Raw genomic sequence first — 17,305 nt, 5'->3', positions numbered from 1 at the left:
GCTGAGACAATTGCTTATTGGCGTCTAACGTAATCTACGCATTTGCTACTGTATGCCCCACCAGGCGTGCAATTAGGGGAGCCTGGGCCCCTAAATGTTTTGGCCTCCTAATTATTAAGAGTAGTTATTGATAAAAGAGATCCAGAATTGTGACGATTGGACCCCCTAGCATATTTGTGCCTCTCTCCTAAACTTTAATGGCTGGTTGCGGGCCTTAATGAGCAGACTCAGCCTGTTAATCTTCTATTTGTGTTGTGTATTCGTATGGGATGGTTGCAAATTATGCCGTGCTAAATATAAACCTTCTGCAAGTTGTTTAATGAACATGGCTTTACACTCCTTTCTTGTGATAAATTATTGGCTCACCTCTCCCTGGCTATGCCCTTGCGTTCTGTACTAGATTTATGCTTTTGATTAGCAACATTGATCGTTGGTGGTCAAGGAAAATTGGCGGTATATATATATATATTTTTTTTTGGGGGGGCGTTGTGATTTGAAATGAATATTTGTTTTATTTTTTTACTGTAGTATGAAGAAAATTACATTTATAACTAAGAGACAAAGCTGTGGAAAGTGTTCGGCTGCTACAAGGTATAGTACCTTACTAACCTTTAGCAAATGATGACTACAATAACAGTACCAGACACAAATTTAATTTATTTTTTTGTTAACAACTACCATATCTCGGTTGACTTACGAGCAGCGCTGCTCTCTGAAAGGGATACGACCTACCCCAAAGCTTTCCATAAAAACGACAACTAGCAATCAGTCACAAATATTTCAGTCTTCGTGGTATGATGATAGGTTTTCTTGGCTTTCTGGGTGTTCTGTAAGGAACAAAATGTTATGTTTCGTCTGCATTATGTTTGGGGCAAAGGAGTCGGAGTGGTGTTCAAACGGTATTTCTGATTTGGGCAATTTCATGAAGAAAGCTCTAAAACATGAGTCATCGAAACAATATTTGCTGCATAGTGAATCTTTTCACTTGTTAAGGAAAATACACATTGAACATGCATTGCATTGTATTGTATTATATCAGACAAGTGACTAACTTTGGCATCCCCATTTCGGAATACCACGCTACGCTACTGGTAAAATATGTTAATCCGTACGGCAAATGTGTCTTCAGGTCTATGATGACTAATTTCAGCACATATTCTAAAGGGTAAGTACGTTTTATTGTTATTTGCAAGTTCTGTACACATTGCGTACTAATCTGAACGAGACTAGTTTATCATTCCACATATTGTACTTAAAATGAGGTAAAATAAACTCTATTGAATTACGTACGTAAATAATTCATTTCAGAATGAAAAGATATTGAACTTTATAGGTAAACTAGCCGTTGGCTAGCTGGGGGCTCCGCCCCGAGACCCCCGAGTTTGCTCGGGCTATGGCCTCACATTTCTTATCTATCAGCCTTTGCATCAACAGCGAATTTCGCGAATTTGCTCTTCATATTTCCTGAATTTGCCCATACGGGGGCTTCGCCCCACACACTTTCTTTGCTTGGCCTACGGCCTCGCACCTCTTGAACCCACAGTTCTATCGTTTCTTTTCCTATTTCAACTATCTACAAAAAATAAGCTTTTGTATCCCAAGAAAATGCCCATTTAAATAACATGGGAATTTTTTTTCATCCCCTTTAGACCCCTTAAAAATTAAAAATATTCACTTTTGGCAATTTTCCTGTCGGTTAGTCCTGGAAGATTACAATCATGCTAAATTTCATCATTCTAATCATGCCGGAAGTGCCTAAACATTTTGGGGTGTAGAAGATGTCCCATATAAATAACATGGGAAAGATTTTTCAGTTCACCATAAAACCACTCTACAGTTGGAATTTTTATTTCTGATGATTCACTTAGGTAACGCTAACGAAAACGTACAAGCATACAGAATTTCAAGTTTTTATTCCAATTCTAAGTACCTAAAACATGAGATTATAGATAAAAAAAAAGGTCCATTTAAATAAAATAGCGAAGTTCTTCATCCCCTCATTAGACTCCCTGAAAATTAAAAATATTCACATTTGGCAATTTTCCTGTGGATTAGTTCCGGAAAGCTACAATCATCCCAAATTTAATTATCGTAGCCCTACAGGAAGTGCTCAATAATTTATGTCAGCTCATGTAGTTTTATATATAGTTAGGATGTACAGTATTTTACTTTTTTTTCATTTGTATGCTCCTTCGGTGGAAGAAAAAAGCATTGAACTTAATAATGAAAAAAGCAATATGGAACTAAATTAAATATTTAATTTAGTGTACCATGCTTATTACGCTCAGTAGGCTAAAGCAGCCAGGTGACTACTGAAGGTAAATGATTCTGAAAGAATTCGTGGAATAATAATTTAGGAGGAAACTGGAAAACTCCGAGAAGACCCACCCACATACAAACAATGTTGTATGTCACAAACTCGCATGAGATAGGATAAAACCAGAGACCTCACGCACAAGAATTGAATGCCTCTAACCACTAAATTATACTGTAATGCACAATTCTTAATGTTATTTCAACGTCCATTACAGATTTGGTACCTACGTAAATAATATACTATTATTACTATTTAACGGAATAAAAATTTGTTCAAACGTGATATTTACATAGGAATTCCCTCCTGGCTAAGCGGTTAGCATATACGCCTTTGGCATGGGAGAACCAGGATTCGATTCCCGACGGAGTTCATGTGATTCGGAACCCACGTCTAGCAAATCAAGTCAAAGTAATTGACATGTAAATTGAAATGATATACACGAAATAAGCAATTTTAATTTCGATCTTTAGTTCTCCCGCATATTGATGATTTTTCTTTGTTGTCGCGTTATCTAAAAATTTCTGGCCTCCAAGGTCACCAGAACTAATGTAGTAGACAGAGCCAGCACATAGCATCGTCTCTTCTTGAATATCTTTGGAATGTTCCTCAGCCTTCCTGGCAGGTGGCAGCACAGAAACCGGCCAAGAGGCTATATAATTGCAAGAGACAGTGAGAGCTTCCTTCTAGTGTTTCCGGCAACCTCGTGTACAGGAGCAGCGGCAGCACTGAAGACCTGATGGAGCTAGGATCAGCAGAGGCTACACTCCCAGAACGTAGTGACGGAAACTATAACGAGATAATATAATACAAATCAATATTATTAAATAATATTTGCAGCAAAGACTATTATATGGCTACTAACAGCTTACACTTCTTTTTTATTCTGAAAGATGATTACACGTACTCACTATATCACAAAATATATGTCGAACAAATATATCTTAGTTCCATCAACTATTTTTTACATAGCAACCATATCTTGACAACCACACCAAATAATTAATCAACAAATCTTTTTTTCTTTTTCAATATACCTATTTCTGTTCAATTATTGCGCCTCTGATCCTATACCTAAAACAGGTACAGATTGATAATATTATTTACTACTGGAGACAATTGACTATCCGAATATCGACTATTGGCGATTTGATACTGTTGGCAGTTATGCATCCACAAACCCTGAATGAGGAGGAAATAGGGAAGATTAAGGATGATTTGAAAGATTACTTCCAAAACAGAGAAGGAAACAGCTTGAATATAATAACATCGTTCTATTTCCAGATCTTCACTGAAAAGGAAGAAGGTGAGAGACCCTCACCACTGCAGCTATTGTTCGGAAAAGAATACGTGGAAGAAACTATATGTGACATGAATTTCCGAGTATCTCCAGATTCTTATTTTCAAGTGAATATATTTCCTTCGGGAGCCGAGCAGCTTTATACTTCGATCGCGGAAATGGTTGAGGTTGATGAAGAAACTTCCTTGATAGATGTGTGTTGTACCACTAGAGGAATTGGATTTACTCTTGCTAAGAAATGTGCTCAAATTCTTGGCATAGAAATCTCGAACCATGCAATTGAAGATGCAAGAGCCAATGCTGTAAAGGACGACATCACAAACAGCGAATATTTTGTTGGACGGGCTGAAGATATTTTGCTCACCGTAGTGGAGAAAGTAGCTGAAAAGAAGATAATTGTTATTGTAGATCCACCTAGAGCTGGGCTTCATCAGAAGTTGATTACTGAACTTACACACTGTCAGCTGATTATCTTATTCGAAAGAGTAGATCCTGAAACACTACCAAAGGCAAAGAACCCCATTCCATTGTCCATTAAGAAGCAGGCCAGGAGGAGCATGTTACGTGACGTTGGGTAACAATTATAAATAATTTACTTGTTTCTTTAATAGCTCATCTATGATTGATTCATCATGAAATACTTATGTAGTATATCTATTGTCTTAAATATTTTTTTGTTGTTCATTTATATGTCTTTATGATAATTCTAAAGCCGTATGTTTATCTTCATTTATTTGTTTGCTCCAAAAGAGGGCCAATTAGGTTTAGTTGAAGTTCATGACATTAATCTTAAATCAAAATCTATTTTTATTTGTTTTGTGTAGATAGTACAATTATTTTCTTTTGTTGTTGTTTTGTTAATTTCATAAGTTATAATAACATATAAAAATGGCAAAAGGAAACGTTCACGAATTCTATTTGTCTTATCTTAATTAAATATTTGTTTCAATTTTATATTAATTGCAGATCATAATTCGCTATCATACAATCTGTACCTGTTTTATGTATTGTGATTGCTAAGATTTTTGCATATTATATTGCCTTCTGATTTTGTTAACATCTAATAGGACGATAGTCGTTATTTATAAATAATGTTGCTAGAACATGGATGACTATGTTTAATATATTTAAATAGATAAAAATGTCACATTATTTAATACGGGAAGGAATATGTAAATAGTACCCTTTCTTTTTGAATAGTCCCATTGACGATATATTTTTTTTTATTTTGAATCGACGTTATTAATATATAGATATATGATGATATAATTAATACTATATATAAAAGAATATAATATTGTAATATGAATATATAAGGATAAGAGAAGAAAAATAATTGTATTAATGCAATTTTTAAATTCATACGAGGGCTATTCAAAATATCAATATTTGGAAACTTTTTTTTATCCAGGGTTCTTTCCTTCACAGTATTACTGTTACGTAATTCCCGTTCGAGCGACAAATTATATAACGATGTAAAATAATATTATCAATCTGTACCTGTTTTATGTAATGATCAGAGGCGCAATAATTGAGCAGAAATATGCATTTTGAAAAAGAAAAGGTTTTGTCGATAGATTTTGTTGATATGGTTGTTATGTAGATGTAGTTGAATTCACTAAGAAGGATATTTGGAATGTATTTGTAATGTAATGGTTTCAAGGAGTCATCTTTTGGAAATAAAAAGAAACGTAAGCTGTTAATATCGTATAAAAGTGCTGTTGCTGCTATTATTATTTAATAATACAGATATAGATATATAGATTTGTAATATTCTCGTTACAAAACTACAATAGATATACCACATTGACTTGACACCTAGTCTTCCATTCCAAGTGCTGCTGTCGTCTGAAGGAATTCCATTCGCTTTCTGTCGCTTAGCAACAGATGAACCCTTATTGGCTCAACGCGCGCGTGTGTGAGTTTTAGTTCGCATGTTTGCCAAGGATCAAGACATTTTGGCAGAACTATAGTGCATTAAAACTTTTGTTCAGTGTTACAGTGACGCAGACCACAAGAGAGAAGTACGGTTGGTGTACTGGACGTTAAGTTGAGTATCTAGCCTTTTTTTTCTTAACTGTACAGTCTGAACAACAGTGTTATCTGTATATCAGTTTTTCCAAATATATGAAACTTTTTTTCAAATTTTGATTATTAATTCCATAAACGAAACCACTTTGATCACTTCACGCGTCATATGCGCAACCGAAATAAAGGGCAAATCTCATTTGCTCGAACACAAATGCGACGGTGACACTAACATGAATAGCTTATTTTCCGTCGATCTACCTGTACCATGCCTCCGGACAAATATTATGGTCAAGATAAACGACATTGATGTAAACATGTTAATTCATGTTTCTGAGTACACTGTGAAATGGGCATGGACAAGACGGGAAAGGGCACTTACATCATATCTTGTAACTGTAAATTATTTTCTCAGAGATAACCTTCCATTTACACTTGGTTATGTTAATACATTGTTATTCATTCCAATAATACACCTATTGCCTATAGGCCTATACAAAATGTGATTCTCACTGAAACACCTGTATTCACGTTCTTTAACCTCTTGCGTTCCAATGACATCCATGTGGAATGTCATAAAATACTTCGATCCAAATACCAATCACATCCATGGAGATGTCATGAAAACATCCCTTATTAAAGGTCGTATTAATCCTGGAGGTGATGAAATTTGTTAGTGAATTAAAGGTCGTATTAATGCTGGAGGTGATGAAATTTGTTAGTGAATTAAAGGTCGTATTAATGCTGGAGGTGATGAAATTTGTTAGTGAATTAAAGGTCGTATTAATGCTGGAGGTGATGAAATTTGTTAGTGAATTAAAGGTCGTATTAATCCTGGAGGTGATGAAATTTGTTAGTGAATTAAAGGTCGTATTAATCCTGGAGGTGATGAAATTTGTTAGTGAATTAAAGGTCGTATTAATCCTGGAGGTGATGAAATTTGTTAGTGGGTTAAAGGTCGTATTAATCCTGGAGATGATGAAATTTGTTAGTGGATTAAAGGTCATATTAATGCTGGAGGTGATGAAATTTGTTAGTGAATTAAAGGTCGTATTAATGCTGGAGGTGATGAAATTTGTTAGTGAATTAAAGGTCGTATTAATCCTGGAGATGATGAAATTTGTTAGTGAATTAAAGGTCATATTAATCCTGGAGGTGATGAAATTTGTTAGTGAATTAAAGGTCGTATTAATGCTGGAGGTGATGAAATTTGTTAGTGAATTAAAGGTCGTATTAATGCTGGAGGTGATGAAATTTGTTAGTGAATTAAAGGTCGTATTAATCCTGGAGATGATGAAATTTGTTAGTGAATTAAAGGTCGTATTAATCCTGGAGGTGATGAAATTTGTTAGTGAATTAAAGGTCGTATTAATCCTGGAGGTGATGAAATTTGTTAGTGGATTAAAGGTCGTATTAATCCTGGAGATGATGAAATTTGTTAGTGGATTAAAGGTCATATTAATCCTGGAGGTGATGAAATTTGTTAGTGGATTAAAGGTCGTATTAATGCTGGAGGTGATGAAATTTGTTAGTGAATTAAAGGTCGTATTAATGCTGGAGATGATGAAATTTGTTAGTGAATTAAAGGTCGTATTAATCCTGGAGATGATGAAATTTGTTAGTGAATTAAAGGTCGTATTAATCCTGGAGGTGATGAAATTTGTTAGTGAATTAAAGGTCGTATTAATCCTGAAGGTGATGAAATTTGTTAGTGGATTAAAGGTCGTATTAATCCTGGAGATGATGAAATTTGTTAGTGGATTAAAGGTCGTATTAATCCTGGAGATGATGAAATTTGTTAGTGGATTAAAGGTCGTATTAATCCTGGAAGTGATGAAATTTGTTAGTGGATTAAAGGTCGTGTTAATCCTGGAGGTGATGAAATTTGTTAGTGGATTAAAGGTCGTGTTAATCCTGGAGGTGATGAAATTTGTTAGTGGATTAAAGGTCGTATTAATCCTGGAGATGATGAAATTTGTTAGTGGATTAAAGGTCGTATTAATCCTGAAGATGATGAAATTTGTTAGTGGATTAAAGGTCGTATTAATCCTGAAGGTGATGAAATTTGTTAGTGGATTAAAGGTCGTATTAATGCTGGAGGTGATGAAATTTGTTAGTGGATTAAAGGTCGTATTAATGCTGGAGGTGATGAAATTTGTTAGTGGATTAAATGTCGTTTAATCCTGGAGGTGATGAAATTTGTCAGTGGATTAAAGGCCGTATTAATCCTGAAGGTGATGAAATTTGTTAGTGGATTAAAGGTCGTATTAATCCTGGAGGTGATGAAATTTGTTAGTGGATGCAAGGCAAGACTTAGTTCTACTATTTCTCCTTAGGTGACAGCACCTTACTGACAGAAAATAAAAACAATGTTTTGTCTCAGTAGATGGCAGGCCTAAGGGAGCCACGTGTTTGTTTAGACGATACTGGCAACTTTGATATTGTATTTCGAGACTGGAAAAAAAACTTTGTTTTTGATCTCTGGTCAGTGTTGCCAACCCGAAACAATATAAAATCCCTTTAGAAATTTCGCTTTTTCAGCCCAAATATACCACTATGCATTTTTTTTTAGTAAGCAATGTGAATTCTATCATCGCGCTTGTACAATAACTATGCTTTATATAATGGTCTTTTAACAGTAAATGAAAACCTGGTACTACAGCACGCACATAGGATTTAGGATTTCTAGGCTTTCGGTATTTATGACCATGTTAGCCCGTCATACATGAGGGATGACGTCCCTCGGCGAGCACACTATCGGTGAAAGGAAAGGAAGAAAGGATTGGGGGAGGAAGGAACCGGCCTGGGACCTATAAAGTAGGCACCACCCCGGTATTAGCCTGGTGAGAATTAGAAAAATCTAGGAAAACCTCATTGAGGATGGCTGCCCTGATAAAGCTTTTGACACTTCTTCGTCCAAAGTGGCCCCACCCGGAATCGAACCCGGGACCGCTCGCACCAAAGGCGAGATCGTTAGCGACTACGTTACGTGGGGCTACAACACGCACATAGCAAAAGGACACCTGGAACGAAGGGGTTAACAGTTGCCCGGGATCTTGTGTGTAAAAAAAACGCACTGTAGCCACTAGGCTAGACAGAATTGATAGTAATAGATGATAATGGAATTAAATTAAGGAAGATAGTACAGTCATCTATCTGTAGAGAAGTAATAGACGCCATATATTGATCTCACTCTATTATTCTACGTAATAACCAACGATTTTCACCTTAAAATCCACGCTTAATTTCATTTAATAGGGGAAAATAAATGAAAAATACCCGAAATGAAAATAAATGAAAAATACCTCAGGTGCTATTAACGTAACAGCTGAGTTTGATTTCTTTGTAATAAAGAAATCACAAACCCCAGGGATTAATCAATCAAACAAATGTTCCTTGTTTGATGTAGAACTTAATGCAATAACCAATTTTCCACATCCTAAACTATCGAGTCACGAGCATAGATATAGATAGTGCTTTGTTCCTTTTTTTTTTTGTTTGTTGGTTATTAAAAGTAGTTTGGTTACGGGCAGGGCGAAGAGGGGAGGAGAGAACACGAAAGTAGTAGGTTGCGTGTTCAGAATGATCAGAGAAGAAATTAATTAATTTCCTCGCTTGCTATTGCTTCATATGTAATTACTTAGGAAAGCGGGACAGTTGGAGGGGGCAGGCACCATAGTCTGGCAAAGACAGGTAGGAAAATTAAAGATACATAAATGTTCATATTTGCGGAATAGATTTTTTGTTCTCCTTGTTATAACATTCAGAATATTAACAGATCAATGACACCTGAGTGTGTGTGTGTATGTGTTTGATAAAGTTTCGTTTCCAGGAAACAGATAACTAGACAAATTTTAATTTCTGATACCAAAACAGTTTAACATAAATTAAATGTTATTATTGTATTTTTAATTGATTGTATTTTTAATTGATTCAGTAATTTGATTAAAGACTTGAATTTAATCTTAAATAATTTAATGAATTGAAACTGCGTGAATACGTACATAATCGGAAAAACGGCTTATGCCAGAAACTTCAACTTTTGACCGTGCATACGATTTATGACGTAAGCACCACTAACGAATGATTTTTTTTTAATCGGGCGAGGAAGAGGAGAAATAAGAGCGGGAATTATTATACTAAAATATCCACAGAAGTTCTCCAGTTAATCGAAGGCCAGTACGAGATGTATTCAGAAAGTAAGGTTACAAAGCCTGCACAGAGTACCGTGTATATAAATTATTTAATACAAACAATACAGTCAACAGATAGAACATACATTAGGCTACTTTTCGACATATCTCGATATCGGTTGAAACACTTACACTTGTCGTATCATGGGTCGCAACTACCAAGATTACCTCCTGGTAAAAAAAAAAATCCTTTCCTTTCGTGTTCAACCAGGTTGTCACGAAATGTTTCACCTCCTCGTCTGAAGAGAAGTGACGGCCTTCTAGGTGCTCCTTCAAGTGCAGGAACAGGTGAAAGTTGCTTGGAGCGAGGTCCAGGCTGTAGGGAGGCTGATTGATGCTGTCGCAGCCAAACGGCTTCAACAGCGTGGTGGTCTTCTGGGCTGTATACAAGCGCGCGTTGTCGTGAAAGACAACTTTCAACACCATTCTGCGACATGCTCACGAGTCATTACAATCTCTTCATAAACCTCTACCAGCTTCCGGTGAATTTCAGCCGCGGTTATATGTTTCACCCACAGAAATCGAGTAACTGAGCGGACTCCTTCGCGAGACCAAGTTTTCCAACCGAGTCGCCATTTGTGTTTACCTACAACTAGCGCCTTAGGCAGCAGGTGGATTACCGCACATTCCTCTTTCCTCTATAGCAGACGAAACTCCAGAAACCTTACTTTCCTATCATCCCTCGGCCGCTTTTTATCACATACATCTTGCCAGCAACCCTCCAAAATAATTTCCGGTTTGTAATAGCTTTTCGACTATTCCTGCTTATCGCTTACAGTTGTATATATGTATATATGTTTACCGAGCGAAGTAGCTCAAGTGGTAGAGCGTTGGCTTCAAACTCGGGAGGTCGTGGGTTCAAATCCCACTGCCGATCATCCTGACTGTGGTTTTCTAGAGTTTCTTTCGGCCCTACCAGGCAAATGCCGGGATGGTACCTACTAAAACAGGCCCTGGCCGATACCTTCCCAAATCCTTCCATTCCTGTTGTTGTTGTTGTTGTTGTTGTTGGATATCCAGAATAAAATGACCTCTGAGCTGTATCTGGTGATTGTTAAATAAAATAAAATATGTACGTAAATCATATAGAAATAAGAATAACATTTTGATAATTGATATGGAAATAAAAAATATCTCTATCAAGATGAGAGATTCAAATAATCTTTAGAAATATATTTTCCGTCGCGAGATCTTAATATAATTTATCTTTTCTACTTCCTTTCCGATCTGTATGTCCTACTCTCGCGGACCCCTAGAGGTCCTGACCTCCAGGTTGAAAAACTGCGATGTAGGGCATGCTTTTTAAACAACAGTCTGTTCACATTAAGAATACCTGAACCACCATATAATGACTATAAGTATCAGTAGCGGATCCGTGTTCTGTGTTCTCACGAGAAAAAACTCTCTTTCCCAGAACTCCATCATGGTAATATGGTTACCATACGCCACTTCGGTGTAAGAGACCTGGGTTCCATTTCTGGTTCGAGCTCATGTGGTTCGGATTTCAAGTTAAGGTGTAGATCTAAGTCTCATTTAGCCTCGGTCTTGAAAAAAAAAAGACGCTAAACTCGACATCAACCGATCAAGTGAGCGCGTTTCCTGTCCGAAGTAATGTTGTCAATGAGACGAGACATTTTTTTTTAATTCGAGACGAGAAATTCATGACTTTCGTAAGCAACACTAGTCCACTCAAACTTTAGATTTCAAACACTAGATTTTAGTGTTACATGATTTATACGAGAGTTAAGTCATATGTCATGACAACTATTTTTTTTTTCTTTCGAATGGGGCATAATAGCACAGATCGAAGATACACGTAATGGAAACCTTATGGCATGTAATGTCGAGTGGTCCCACCAGATGGTGTATGTGAGTAAAGCAGCATGTCTGCGCACGCAACGAAGTTCATTAGATGAGCTACAATGGTCTGGAATGGAATTGAGTTTAACATTGCGTTCAGCATCGAGGCGTGGACCTACTGATAAACGTGGAATCCGAACCACATTAGCTCCCGCCGAGAAACGAACCTGAGTCCCCCATGCCAAAGGCGCGTACATTAACCGCTTAGCCACGAAGGAGCTGTGGAATGGAGATCACAAAGAATGAACATATGTGAAAGTAGCCTTTCTCCGCGGCAGGAATGCACGGCAATGCCACAAAGAGTTACGCCAAGCGCTAGGGACGCGTGCTCTATCCTATCGAACAGTGACGAGGTGGATAGCGCCTTCCAAACGGGGTAGAGTGTCTACTGTCGATCTGCTGCGCAGGGGGCGTCTTGTATAAGCGAACAAGGATGAACGGGTAATGGTGCTTGAACAGTGCTTAGACGATGATAGGCACTGGAGAAGTTCTTCCACATCCGCCATATTCTCTTGATTTTAGTCCATGCGATTATGATCTGATTCCCAAAGTGAAATAGCCATTGCGTAGGAAACGTTTTGCTAACAAATCAAACATTCTAACAGCATTTCTACGAGAGATGACTCACGTAAAGCAGATGGTGTTATTAAACGCCACCTTCGTCGCTAGCAACGGAACGTTACTTCGAAGGTTGCTAAACATCGAGAGAAACTTGAAAAACTGTGCACGATTGTGAAGTTCGTATACAGTAACTATTTTTGTATAACCGTTGGTCATACGATTATAAACCAATGTTATCCGATTGCCTGTGCTTTTGCTTGTTTCCCAAGGGGGTCTCCTCTTTCATCCAGTTATTCTCTGGTAAGGCCATTCGACGGACCATGCCATAAGCTTTCCAACGTGTATCTTCTATTTATCCTGTTATGCACCATTCAAAAGAAAAAATTAGTTGCCATGACTTACGAATTAACCCTCGTATTATAAAAACTATAAATTGATAAAGTAATCATATGAACATAATGAAGAACATCTATAGATGTTTCAAAAATACGAAAGTAATTTCACAATATATTTCGGTAATAATATATTTCGGAGACCACCAGGAAGACAAGAAGAGGATTCGGAAAAACCACGAAGAAGGCCGACTTCCCCTCATGGATCCTCCCTCCAAGAAGATGTCTATAAAAGAAAACCTCAAGAAGAGGAAACTATCAGTTTATTGCTTAACACTCGTCCATCAATATCTTTTCCTGAGGCCACCATGAGCTATGGAGAATTCCCTTAAAACTCTCTCCTGAGGATGCTATGAGCAAAGGAGATATCCTTTAATCATCTTCTCCCGGGGCTGCAACGAGCTACGGAGAACTCCTTTAAGTATATCCCGAAGCTGCTGCGAGCGAAGGAGTTACCCTCATACCTATCTACGAGCTAAAGAGTGAAGAATGACCATATCCCAGATGCTTATACATTTTTCCCAAAATATATGACCTGGCTTTAACAACCTTCTCACACGCAAAAATAAAGAGTCCAGGGAAAAAAGAGGGATGTACACTTTTGTGCAAAATTTAGATTTTTGTGCCATCTTGTAGAGCACGCTGAGTAGCTTCATTCAATATATCCAAAAGGGAAAAAAAAAAGGTTTACGATTAGCCCGCTATATCCGTTTAAAAAATCCTTGTAAAATGGGAGAATGGGGTATCGTTATCATTTACAGTGGAAAAAGGGGTATGTCCACTTTTGGGCAAATTTTAGATTTTCATGATATATTGATCTGTCACGGACATGCGTGCAATACAGGTATATTCAATGAATTATTATATACTAAATGAGCTAAAAATATATCACTCTTACCCTAGATCTTGATTTTTAATATTCCAATGTCGTCAAACTTGTTTAAGTAACTTCACCTTTCCGTAAGCAACGTCAAATAGTCGTTTATACGATGTTGACGATCATATCAACAAAGTCAGTGAACCTTTGTACCCCACTTGTTCTCTTTGCCCCACTCTCCCATAGTTGATACTGATTCAAGGATAAAAGTACATTTCCAGATTTTTTGTTGTACAATAAAATACTAAGGTTAATCGGTTGGGAACAGTTTGAATAGGATGCTATGATCAACACGATAATTATTGGTGTGATTTACAAGATGTCTTCCTCTTTTTTAAAGAGAAGTTGCCTATCTCGGAAGAAAAATGGCAGAATATGCAAGCTTTGAAGGTCTTTTACAGTCCAGATGCTGAAACCTTCTATATGTAACTCCTAAAGAAGTAATTAGCGGAGTAAAGAAGAGCAAAAATGACAAAGGAACAAAACAATCTATTTTTAATAATATTGTTTATAATTTGAAAAACAATCACTTATTTTTTTCATTGTTTTGCCTGCAATAGACCTGTTTTTTCTCGGTACAAACCAATTCTTATCAGTTTTCTTGTATTCTTTTACTTGCCATAATATACGTCGAGCATAAGATTTTGCAAGCTAGTTTCCAATATAATAACGAACTTGTAAACCAAATTTGAAGCATTTTCCACGATTAGTTTAGGAAATACACTAGACTCTCGCTAATCCAGCCCTCAGTAATCCGACGCACATCCAACCAAAAACACGTGCACAATGAATTATCGTGCGCATGTGCAACAATGTTTAGTTAAACAATGCTTTATATACTGTACGAATTGCGACAGTTAAAAATTAGGGACATGTTTCATAGTGAGTGATACTACTCAAGGACTTAAGTTTTCTTTGAAAATTAATGTATATTTGGATTTAATAAAGTATATGTTTTAAAATTATATCCTTCGTTTTAATAAAGTATAGTACTTTATATCCCCTATGTTTTCAAAATAAATAGAAAACAAGATAAAGAAATAAATCAAATAAATGTCAGACACTCAATAATCTGGTACTTCCGCTAATTTGGCACCCATATGTGCCAGGAATGGCCGGATTAGCGAGAGTCTAGTGTAAAATGTTTTGAACTTTAAAAATCGTTTCCTGTAAATTAGTAAAAATGGACATCCCCTCTTTTTTTCTGGACTCTTCAAATAATATGATACATTCAATCAATGTCTTTTTGCAGCAACATGTATTTGTATCTGATATAATTTGGAGATTTTATTTTAATTTTAACTATCAAAAAAATATTGTTGTAATGTTACAGAAGCAAAACAAGCAACAATATTTTAAACAATTTCCACAAATAAGTCATTTTAAGCAATATAGTAAGTAATCTTCAGGAGTTCTAGGTCCTATGGCGTCGGGGTCGGACAGAATTTCTTGAGTTCCAGTTTTCTGCATTTTATTTCGTTTAATACAAGTGTTATTCTTTGGTTTATTTTACTTGGTTTTAATTTTTATTTTTAGTGCATAGATATCCCTGTTTTTTCTACAACAGTTTTATTTTATAATAATTTCGATTAACACGGGCGAATTCGGGTTTCCACCTGCGCCATTTTGGTTATGACGTGCCTTGACCACGTTCTTAGTAGTGCAAACAATTTCAATGTTTAATACAATTTACTCATCTTACAATTTTTCGGTGTAATAGAGGACATGGCTACTACAGCTGCCTCATGCTATTTATAAACTCATATACGGGTTCAACTTAAGAACAAGAACAAGTAATCTTCCACGATTTTTTTTTCATATCACCGAAATGGTTTGAGGCATCAAATTGTTGGAAACGGCATTATTAGCCAAATTTCTATGGAAAACGATCTGAATGATAGGATGTGGTACTTATTTACTTCTTATTCAAAATAAACTCATTTTTAAAAAACTTGTAGCTTTGTGTATACCGTTAACTGGGGTTATTGGGAAAGTTATTTTTTTCTTTTTCATACTACACCTGTAACGATTACTAACTTATTATTCCTACACGTTACATTTAGCCCACAGTTCCTGTAGATTTTAAAATACGTCGACACGATTAAATTACTCTAAATCAGACACGTCACTTATATCTCTATTACCTTTTTATTATTCTTTTCGCAACTCCATTAATAATAATAATATTTTCGGTCGTCATAGCAACCTTTAAACAACTATTTGCTGTTACGGTAACTAGGAGTACAGTTTATACATTTAAAATAAACATAGATTTTCAGCTACTACGATTATATCTTATTTCTTTATATTTTAGAAATAACAACATATTGTCTGTTTTCTTCTTGTTGTTGTACTCAACAGATTGCGTACTTTTACGCACCGTTGGCGAAAATGGAAGTAATTTATAGCATAGATATACAATATCGTTGTATATATGGCTCCCGACGATGACTTGTTGAATTGGTTACAATTTAAGAAAGAATCCTGGACCGTTACATAATTTTATATACATGATTACTTTTCGAATAGCCCTCGTATATATATATATATATATATATATATATATATATATATATATATATATATATATATATATATATATATATATATATATATATATATATAACAATACATATATATTAATTTCATCTCACTCATATTTATTTAACAATTGATTGCATTTTAATTGTATAAAATTATCGACAAAGAGGACTAATTCAAAAAATATGATAAATTTATTAATTATTTCGGTCCTAAAATAGATTCTTTAAATCAATATTATGGGAGCTCATTGACGAATCCTCAGTATATTCTGACATACTATATAACTTATTTCTTCCATTTGAGCATAATTAACGTAGCTTTGATGAACAATGTTTGTATCGATGCATAGATGTAAATAGCATAGAATTCAGAAGAATTACGAATTACAAAGAAATTATAACAATACGCAAAATGAAACAAAATAAGACTTGAATAATATAACGCGATAATACAAATAAAGAAATTATTATATTAAGAATCGGTAAAGTTGGTGTGAGTTAGGATACAATATAACATTTTTTTATTTATTAAGACATAGTTATGATAACTTTGATAGGCAATATTCGTATTAATTTACATTAAGAACATTATTTATATTGTCTGTATAGAATTCAAACAAAGTACGAATGACAAATGAAATAATTACATTTAAAATGAAATAAAACAAAAATTAATTAAATATGCCTTGACGGACGCCACAACTTTAGCTTAAGTTACATTGCCAAAGGGTTCGGTTAAGTTGCATTGAATAGCACAATCTTGATTACAGTTCTGCCTTTATTTGCTTCAACAGTATTCCAATTTCTATTTTGAGAATTTCTGCCACCTATGAATCTATTATGAAATCCATTTCGTGGAAAGCTAAACTTATTGTTCGCTTGATTCCTAAATGTATTACGATTATTGTTCCAGTTTCTTTTAAAATTAGATTCGGTTCTATTACCGGTAACATTGGGTTCAGTTCTATTCTCATTACAATAGAATCTATTATTATTTCTCGCATTTAGAACACATTCTTCTCTGACATTGATGTTGCGAACAGATACATAACTAACTTGATTACGATTAGCATAGGCTTGCTTTCGATTACTCTTAGCTTACATGACTCAAAATTTTGCACTGTCATAATAAGGTGATTGAAATTAACGCATTTTGCAGAAATCAACATTTGTTGCAACTGAAAAGGTAATAAGATTCGGATTGATACTATTACTCTTGATTACTGTTGGTATGGAT

General features: G+C 35.5%; 1 protein-coding gene across 1 annotated transcript; it reads left to right on the top strand.

The window, feature by feature from the left end:
* Window positions 1-3,481: 3,481 nt before the first annotated feature.
* LOC145669743 (tRNA (uracil-5-)-methyltransferase homolog B-like) lies at window positions 3,482-4,192 on the top strand. Its single transcript, XM_081738076.1, has one exon. The coding sequence runs from the start codon at window positions 3,482-3,484 to the stop codon at window positions 4,190-4,192; it is 711 nt and encodes a 236-aa protein (XP_081594202.1).
* The last annotated feature ends 13,113 nt before the right edge of the window (window positions 4,193-17,305 follow it).

This window comes from Thermobia domestica, chromosome 14, assembly GCF_964235325.1.
Source record: "Thermobia domestica chromosome 14, izTheDome1.hap1.1, whole genome shotgun sequence".
NCBI classification, from domain to species: Eukaryota; Metazoa; Arthropoda; class Insecta; order Zygentoma; family Lepismatidae; genus Thermobia; species Thermobia domestica.
Note: the sequence above shows the minus strand (reverse complement) of the source record. Positions and strands in the feature narration are given on the sequence as shown.

What these genes read in the sequence shown, in the direction of transcription:
- LOC145669743 (XM_081738076.1), top strand. Translation starts at nt 3,482, where the DNA reads ATGCATCCACAAACCCTGAATGAGGAGGAAATAGGGAAGATTAAGGAT.